General features: G+C 41.3%; 1 protein-coding gene across 2 annotated transcripts in view; it reads right to left on the bottom strand.

The window, feature by feature from the left end:
• Nucleotides 1-4,322: 4,322 nt before the first annotated feature.
• The window catches only part of cacng8b (calcium channel, voltage-dependent, gamma subunit 8b), a 30,041-nt gene continuing 24,576 nt past the window's right edge, over nucleotides 4,323-9,787 (bottom strand). For both annotated transcript variants that reach the window (XM_082550657.1, XM_082550658.1), the window contains exons 5-6: nucleotides 8,196-8,336; nucleotides 4,323-6,864 (exon numbers count right to left, since the gene is read on the bottom strand). In XM_082550657.1, coding sequence (XP_082406783.1) covers nucleotides 6,062-6,864; nucleotides 8,196-8,336 — 944 coding nt within the window. In that variant the 3' untranslated portion in view covers nucleotides 4,323-6,061. The remainder of the gene's footprint in view (nucleotides 6,865-8,195; nucleotides 8,337-9,787) is intronic.

The raw sequence follows: 9,787 nt of genomic DNA, 5'->3' as shown, positions 1-9,787 counted from the left end.
TTAAATGTTTCATCACAGTCATCCTTATTGTGACTGCAGCTACGTTGCAGTAAGTATGATAATATGCAGGGAAAGACACTCACTAATCCTCAGGGTGCTGGAGCACTTCTAGGATTCTCAGGCCCCTTGTCAAGGATGTCACTGCTTCCTCCTGCTCTAATGCATCTGGAGTATCATCTCTTGTCAGTAATGGGAGTCTTTGAGCTGCCACTCCTCTGCATCCCTCTGAGGAGAGTAGTGACCGAAGCACACCTTTACAGTATTTTGTAATCGTTCATGCAAAAAACGTGCATGAGGTACCAGATGGCCCTATGAGGCGGAAAAAAGTTATTTGGAGGTAGGGCTCAGTGAATTAACTTTCAGTTGCTCTTCTCATTATCTTCTCTGGCAAGTACCACCCATCTGGCACTATCCATATATTTGCAAATATTAGGAGCCTCAAGACTGACAGGGAAGGTTGAAATCGTTTTAGGATCACAGCAAACAAAACATTAGCTAAGAGTCCTTGAGCCACAGTAACTACTAAGAGCAGTGTTTATGACAAACTGTGTGTGTTATTGACAAGTGGTGAAATATCACAGTTGCTGTAATGTACTGCACTCACTTTAAAATTCTACTCTACCAAATATTTATGGAAAATAATGCAACGATTGCTCCAATACGTCAAACAGTTAAATCTGGCTTTAGCAGATTAAACTGCAGCATTAAAATTGCGCCTGTATGTTAGTTAAAGGATGACGATAATAATCCTTCTTCTTCGTCTTTCGGCTGCTCGCTTGAGGGGTCTCACCTGCCTCCATCTCAGCCTATCCCTAGCATCCTCCCCTGTCATACCAACACTCTTCATATCCTTCACAACACATCCATAAATCTTCTCTGTGGTCTTCCTGTTTTCTTCCTGCCTAGAAGCTCTATCTTAAACATCTTTTGTCCAATTTATCCACTATTCCTTATGTGAACATTTCCAAACCATCCTAACTTTGCGTGTCTAACTTGTCAACTACTCAACCTAACTGCTCCCTCTGATTTTCTCATTTCTAATCCTGGCCATTCTGGTCACGCTTAGTGAAAATCTTAACATCTTCAAATCTGCCACCTCGAGTTTCCTGTCTTTTGGTCAGTGCCACTGTCTTCAAAACATAGATCATAGCAGGTCTTAATACTGTTTTATAAACTTTCACTCTTGCTGCTATAATTCTGCCACTAACCACCCTGACACCCGTTTCCATCCACTCCACCCTGCTTACACCCTCTTCTTCACCTTTTTTTTGTGCTCTATATGCTGCTTTGCATGGTATTTAAACTCACCTCCACCTTCACTACATCTCCTTGCAACTTTACCTTTTCTGTCTAGCTCTCATTCACACGCATGTAGTCTTACTTCTACTAAATTTCATTCTTCTTCTCTCTTGAGCATACCTCCGCGTCACCAGGTTCTCTTCCACCTGGTCCCTACTCCTACTTCAAATCACATTGTCATCTGCAAACATCACAGTCCTCAGAGACTCCTGTCTGACCTCATCTGTCAGAATGTCCATCACAATCGCAGTATGATAATAATCCAACTATTTCATAACATAAAAGTGACAGAGGCCATCATGAGTACCTTTAGTTTTGATGCTTTAAGTAAATTTTGTTGTAAATACTTTATCTCATGGCACTTTTTTTTAGATTACTTTGATATGGATCAGAGTTTGTGAAATGGTCTCTTGACCAAACAGTTGAATATGCTCACATCGTGTTCAGACTACTGGCTTCAAGACACGTTCAGTGGAGGCATGTGATGTAACGTGCCAAACTGTCGCACAACACTTGGAGCTCGGTGACAGTCATGATGGTGTAGAGATGAAAGCTGGGTTCTCCTTAATTTTTTAGCTCTCTAATGATACGGTGAAGTACTAACTTCAACTCTGCAACAATGTAACTGGCCAAGCTTTGGCATTTTACCATTTTGTCACTTGCAGAGTGAGCAGAAAAATCAATTGCTCTCCTTAGCTGTAATTGAAAAAATATTTTTTTTTAAAATTATGCAAATATTCGCTTATTTCAAAGTATTAAGTGCAAAAAAGGATCTTCCAGTTAACTGAGAAGTCCATTCTCAGTCATGAACTAGACTTGCAGATCTCACTTTCAAGGTCATAGTTTGGTGCACTTCTGGGTGGTTTTCAGCAGCATTCTGTTTTTAGATTGTTCCTTACAAGTACCACTGTGTCTCTTGGCACTTGTTTCTCTGCAGTGGGTGCTGGATTTCTTCCAATGTGTCAAAATGGGGATCCTTCAACTTGATTTTCCTTTTTGGGAAGTGGATGAAGTTGCAAGGAGCCAAATCTGGTGGTGAGCAAAGGTTGTGTTTGTCTAGCCAAGAAATTTTGCGCTTTTTAGTGCACTCTGAGTGGGACAGTGGCACGGCTGCCCCTCTGTTAGTCTTCCTTGGTCTCTTGTGTTCTGGGGGCCTCTGGATGTCTGGAGTCTTGATCTCCTCCATACCTGCTTCATGCCCTGGAGGACGGGGCTGTGGCCCCCCCACACCCTCTAGCAGATCATTACATGAAGGAACCTTTTAAAAAAACAAGCGCATCCATGCTCACAGGTGTACACACGGGTGATCACACCCACAAACTACACCCTTTTTGGCTCCTACCTCAAAGCACACTGTGTTCTGTTGATCTTATGTGCTGCACAATAATGTTTAATATTTAGTATTTACTGTCATATTCCCATATATCATTGTGATGTTGTTTATTCTATTACTCTTGTTCTCTTCTGCTTGTTTTCTTTTTTCTTTCTCAACAGGTGATCCAGGTGATTGATATATGCATTTTTTTCTGCCCATTCTGTTGGTTTTTGTTTTTTGCCCTTCTTCCCCGTCCCTCTTCTCAGCTGTTTCTCTTTCCCTCTTTCTTTCTCCCCCTTCTTTCCGCCAGTCAAGTCTGTCCCGTATTCAGCAAGTGAAAATAAAATAAACAATAAAAGGTGAATCAAATGGACCATTATGGCAAGGCTGGGATGGTCAATTTGGTAAAGTAAATCCGTTGGGCATCTTTCTTTGCCTTTAGACAATAATTCTGATGGCAAAAGAGCCAAACGGGACAGGCAAGAAGAATAAAATAAATAAATAAATAAAAAAGGTTGTGTTTGTCTAGCCAAGAAATTTTGCGCTTTTTAGTGCACTCTGAGCCAGCACGAGGTGTCACACTCGTATGCCCTACAGTTAAGAAGGTGGAATATTCTCCCTAAGACGTTACAGCAGAACTCCATCTTTACAGCCTGTCCCTGGGGGCTGAATTCACAATGGTGAGCCCAAGAAAAGGAAAAGAAAAAGAAAAGATGAACATAGTCTCACTACTAATCTTGAAATCTGCAGACTCAACTCAGAACAACTGAAAACCACTTGGTCTCACCCAGCACCCCAGCTTTCATAATCAGCAGTTATCCTCCGCACAATATTTAGGTGAGTCTGAAACAGAAGTTGATGATTGCTCTCAGGTATAAGGTCCATGACCTCTGCCAAATTGCAGGTCACGGTGTAAGTTGTCTATAGGGAACTCTTGTTGTTGTTGTTTTTATAACTTTTTGATCCACTTATATGGACTGGAGAGTCTTAACTGACAGGAGTCATACTCAGTGCTGCGTTTAGCTACTGTTGCCCATCTGCTTCAAGGTTTGGCATGATGCATGTTCAGAGATGCTCCTCTGCATACCTTTCACCTGCATACCTGCAGACCATTCTCTGTAAACCCTAGAGGTGGTTGTGTGGGAAAATCCCAGTAGATCAGCATTTTCTGAAACAGACTGACAACAGCAACCATGCCACTTTCAAAGTTACTTAAATTGCCTTTCTTCCCCATTCTGAAGCTCGATTTGAACTTCAGCAGGTTGTCTCGCTGATATCTGTATGCCTAAATGCACTGAATTTCTGCCATGTGACTGGCTGATTAGATACTTGAGTTGACAACATAATAAAGTGTCTATCAAGTTAATGCCTAATTAACTTGTTTTTGTCAACCACCATAACAAATTAAAATAAACTAAATAATTTTATATATGAATATGCACTGAATATGAACGGAATTAAATCTGAATCTTTATGATTCAACTGTGTTTTTTCACAGCCTTCTACTGTAGCGCAACAACAGGAGAAAGAACATGAAACACAAATTAACTGCAGGACTTTTTTTTAGTGCAGCATTTGTAAAATATTGTATTGCTTCATTTACTCGGGTAAAAAACCAGAATATTCCACCTTTTTTTTCAGTCAATTTGGAGGTTCTACTGAACAACAAAAAAAGGAAAAAAAAGACAGCACTCTGTAAATATTTCTGTTATTGTTTTTTTTATAAACTTCGTGCAATACAGTGTTTTAAGTTTATCACACATTTAGATAAACCATAATCATTTATCTAGATATATCTATTCTCAACTACATACTATTCATATTGCCCACATAAATGCTATCTGTGTGCATTTTTAATCACATTTTTTTCTTTTTCTGAAATGAAATCAACGAAATGAAAATAATCTGGAAGCATCTGGTCATTGTTTTTGTTTCTTCATTATACCACGTAGCAGGTGAATCCACAGTTTCCACCTAGATCTGCAGTCACTCGGGACAGTTTGGAAGAGGGTGGGATGGCTGGGTGTTACATGTGTCTACATTCTCATCCACATAAACAGCGCAGAGTTCAGACTCAGGAGTTACTGGGGAAGCACAGTGAAAGGAATCTTTGGGGAGCTTAAGGGGTTGTCTGTGGTGAAGCCGCCATTGGTGATAAAGTAGGGAAAACACTGATCGTGTGGCCGTAAACGGGCAGATATGGCGGGCCAGGGTTGGCGGTTGAAACCACCCGACAAGAGTCCAGGGACGGCACTGGGAGCAAAACACTTAAGCCAAACCGGCTCGTTCCAAAATGCATACCCATTTTGAACAGTGGTCCCGAGAAACATGTCTATAGACGTTACAAATATATGTATGCATAATTACAATGTACAGGTATCTTTTTTAAACCCTTTAACCCACATATACAGAGTGTTTTTCTTTTTTGCCACTGAAAATGATGATTTGCATGTGTCACTTTGGGACTTTTCATAGAAAAAAATCTGCTTTTTTTTGTTTTGTTTTTCTCCTCAGGCAGCAACCTTCACCTGATTCTGTACAAATGTGTAATTCTATGTCTCTTTTTTTTTTCCTGCTACGTCTGAGCAGAGGTTCTGTTAATGCCCAAGAACAAACATCTTCAACACGACTAGAGCTACAATTACTACTGTTCACACTGATTAGAATGGAAATAAGACTAACAGAGGCCCATAGAAAACTCAGACTCATAATAACAATGAAGTTGGTGAGCTGTCGCAGTCACTCACATTATTGTTGCATTTCTTTCAGTATCAATATTGGAAGACAATTTACAGTATTCACATCTGACTTCATCATATAAATGAAAATCATACAACATTTGGGTTAAAAAAGAAAAAATAATTATACAGGCTCTCATTCTCCCACGTTATTGTGCACACTCATGCTGGACACTGACATATTACAGCTCACTGTTAGTCCCAGTGGCTCTGCATGGAAGAGATTCACAGTAAAAGTCATAAAGGAAAAGAAAATGTGAAAATTAAAATTTCATTCTAAATTATAGTGTTTGCACATACAGCTAGCCTGTAATAACTCTAAGAATAATCACAACAACAATTTTACATCAATGATGGCCTGGTTAAATTAGCGGTAATATTGCACAAAAATTATGTGAAACATTTTCATAATAGCCCAAGGTTAATTGCGTTTGATCATTAACAAAATAAATCATTTCTAGCACATTAAAATATCAAAATAGTTTTATTGTGAAAGTTCATTGTTGTTGTTATTATCGCTCTGTTATTACTCTTCTTTTTATCCTCAGTGAGATTGAGTAGACTAAATAACAGTGAACATGGAGGGAGAGATGTAGCGTTTTACCTGTGTTTCTACCTCCTGTTGAGCCTGCAGTGCTCCTTTCTGGCTTCCCTCTTTCTTTACTACCCATCCTCCTCCCTCCTCACCTACCCCTCTAATACCCTTCCTCTAAACAGGTGTTGTTTTTCTATTGAGGGTGTTAGAGTTGCTCTCCCTGTCTCCCTTCAGCCTGTCCAGAGTCCCCATCCCTCGCTCCCTGTCGACTGTGGATGAGGTGAAGGGCGGAGGGCCAGAGCCCACAGAGTTGGGAATTGGTGGATTGGAGTTGGAAGAATTGGAAGGGTTGTGGGACTTGAGTGATGGGAGAGTGCCGCTCATCATCACCCCCCCTCCCCCTACGCCTCCATCCTTTGGAAAGCAGTTGTGGAGCTGGTAGAGCGTGGCCCTGTCCACCGTTCCATACATGGGCGGCAACCCTCCCAACTTGGGGTCACGGGACAACGTGTACAGGGAGATGTCTCCTCCAGCCAGGGCTGTGTGGGAGCGAGAGTGCGGGTTGGGTAGAGTGGACACTGAAATGGGGCCCTGGGAAAGTAGTGCAGAGGGGGGCAGCCCGAAGTTCTTTCCTCCACCTCCCCCCACAGGCGAGGGGTCTCGGGAGCGGGAAGGGTCAGTCGAACGGGATGAGGAGCGAGAGCGGCGGCGGAAGCGGTAGCTGGGCAGGCGGAGCATGGCGTGCGTGGTACTTTTGAAAATGTCGGTGCGAGAACGGCAGCGGAGCTCCTTGTTCTTCTCGATGTAGATGTTGACAGCCAGCACCCCCACCATTTCAGCCATAATGAAGGAAAGGCCTCCAAAGTAAAAGGACCAACCATAGGAGTACTGCCATTTCTTATCTTCATCCTTCTTCGGAGAAATGTCCCCCAGCGCAGCCGAGATGTAGACAATCACACCAATTATGTTGCTCAGACCTGCGACAGCACAGAAATACGATATTTATAAAAGATGTACACAAACATGGGCCTGCATACAGTGCTAATACATAAATTTGTCTGACATTTGTTAATAAAAACAACAGGTAGCCATTAATTTGGCAGCGACAGGCACCCCCAAACAAAGCATAGAAACTGTTGTGCCACATGATATTCTCCAGAACACTGTTCACACATCTACCCTGCTAAAAAAAGGTATAACAACCATTTAAAAACAATCAGATCTCAATGGAAAAAAATGCAGGATATCTACACTGATATGGACTGGGTAATGCAATAGGTACAAACGGATCCTACATCATTTCAAGGAAAAGAAAATTGTCATCCTACAGAGAGCTGAATTCAAAGACACTGCAAAACCAAAGTGAAAAAATGATGCAGGACTGAAACAGAATGTCACACACATTAAATCTACCGGATTTAGATCAAGTGATGGTGGGAGCCAGTTAATGGTATCAATTCCTTCATCCTCCAGGAACTGCCTCCATGCTCTCAGCAGATGAGCATTGTCATGTACCAGGACGATCCCAGGACCCACTGCACCAGCATATGGCCTGACAGTGGACCCAAGGACTATATCCTGATACCCAATGGCAGTCAGGGTGCTGTTGCCTAGCTTGTAGAGGTCCTTGCATCCCTCCATGGATACGCCTCCCCAGACCATCACTGATCCACCACCAAAACAGTCATGCTGAATGCTATTACAGGCAGCATAACGTTCTTCTCCAGACCCTTTCACATCTCTCATGTGTTTAGGGTGAATCTGGTCTGATCTATGAAAAGCACATGGTGCCCATGATGGACCTGCAAATTCTAGTATTCTATGTCAAATGCTAACCAAATCGGGCTCCACAGCGCTGAACAGTGAGGACAGGGCCCACTAGACAATGTCAGGCCCCGAGGCCACCCTCACGAAGCCTGTTTTTGATTATTTGGTCAGGCACATTCACACTAGAGGCCTGCTGTAGGTAATTTTTGACCCTAGCAAAATGCAAAACTAGTGAAAAAACAGTCAGGAAAAATAAGGAGGGAAAAATGTAATTTCCTCTCTAGGGGATTGTCTCACTGTTGTCCCTCTAGTGCATCCGTGTTAATTTCATTAACTCCAAAAGAGATGAAACTGATTAACAACCCCCTCTGCTACTTAACCGACCAGATCAATATCCCAGAGGTGTAACTGACTTGGCACTACTATAAAAATGTGTTCCTGTAATTTTTTTATAGCAGTGTAGATAAATACATGAAGACATGTGCACACAAGCACAGATACTGAGCTACATACAGAGTTACGTAAAACAGTCCTCACTTACCTGCAGCCACGAAGAGGATCCCTGCCCCCAGGATAATATTCCTTTTGCTTTTATAGAAACGACTAGCAGCAATGCAAACTCCTCCCATCAGCAGAAGGATGGCACTAAGGATGGGGAAGATGTTGGAAGCCCTGACTACCCCTAAAAGAATGGAAGATGAAGAGTAAATGAAACAAGCAAAAAGCTATTACTGTGCAACATGACATCAAGAAACTTAATGAATAGAAGATTTTCACCAGATCAAAACTTGCTTTTGATAAAGTTTGTGTAATATAATCAAATTACCTAAATAAGCACAAGTTATTTAGCTCTTGTATACAGGACAGAACAGTCAATTATGTCATAGGTTTTCTAACAGAGTATCACAAGCATTTTATTCTGAAATAGGTCTGTTAGAAAAACCCTATACAAAAAATAAGATCATTGTTGCAACTGTGATTGGCTTCTTCATTAAATCAGCATGCAATTGTTGTGCCTGTGCTGCAGGCAAATTTACAAATTGCTCTTCTGATGTGTTTTTGACAAAGTAGGTGCTCAGAGAGTGTTTATTGTGCATCCTGGCACTACGACAACTAGGACTAAATCTTTTATGCTCATTTGTAGCACTTTCACATTTAAAGAAAACATTTATTCTCTGTCTGAAAAAAGTACCACAAGGCTCCATTTTTGGACCTTCATCTTTCTCTTTGTACCCACTTGGCACTATTTTCCAGACACATAATATTTGCTTTAACTGTTATGACTGTCAAGTTTATTTTTATAGTGAAACACATTGGTGCATGTCCTGTCCAGCCTTTCCTTAACTGGCTTATTGATTAAATTTTCCAAATTTTAATGAGAGCAAGACAGAAGTTATGTTGTTCCAGTGGCACCAAATGCACCTCCTGTGTCACATTTTCTTCTTGACCTTATATAAGAAATTCATTATCACTAATTTAGGTGTGAAAATGAATCATTCTCTATAGTTCGATCCTCATGGGAACACAGTGTCTAATTCCTGCCTTTTCCACTTGAGGCTGCTGTCACAAATCAAGCCTCTCCTGTCCATATGCAAACCTTGAAACATTAATACATGCTTTTATTACGTCTCATCTCGATTACTGCAATGCACTTTTCATAGGAATTAGCTTGACTTCACGCTCCTTTGCACCTCCTACAACTGGTGCAGAACACTAGATTTTTATCTGGTGCAACCAATAACACTCCAATTTTAGTTTCTCTACACTGGCTTCCAGAGCCTTTACAAATCCACTTTAAAATCCTTTTATTTGTTTTTAATTCTCTAAGTGGTTGTTTCCCCCGTTTCAGCTGTGTGCGCTGTTACATCCTTACATCCCGTCTCGTTCTCTCAGGTTAGCAGACCAGATGACTTCGCTTGTTACAAAGATGCAACACAAACTCAAAGACGATAGAGCTTTCACAGCTGCGGCTCCATGTATGTGGAACAATTTGCCATCGCACTTCAGGCAGTCTCCTTCACTTGCTGTTTTTAACTCTTGTTTACAGACACATTTTTACGCCATGGCCTTTGACCCAGTGTGTTCTCTAACTTTTACCCTTTGGTCTTTTATGTTTGCTGTTATTGTGCAGCA

This window comes from Aulonocara stuartgranti (genome assembly GCF_965226115.1).
Source record: "Aulonocara stuartgranti genome assembly, chromosome: 11".
In the NCBI taxonomy this organism is placed as follows: Eukaryota; Metazoa; Chordata; class Actinopteri; order Cichliformes; family Cichlidae; genus Aulonocara; species Aulonocara stuartgranti.
The sequence above is the reverse complement of the archived record's forward strand: the minus strand, read 5'-3'. Positions and strand labels throughout refer to the sequence as shown.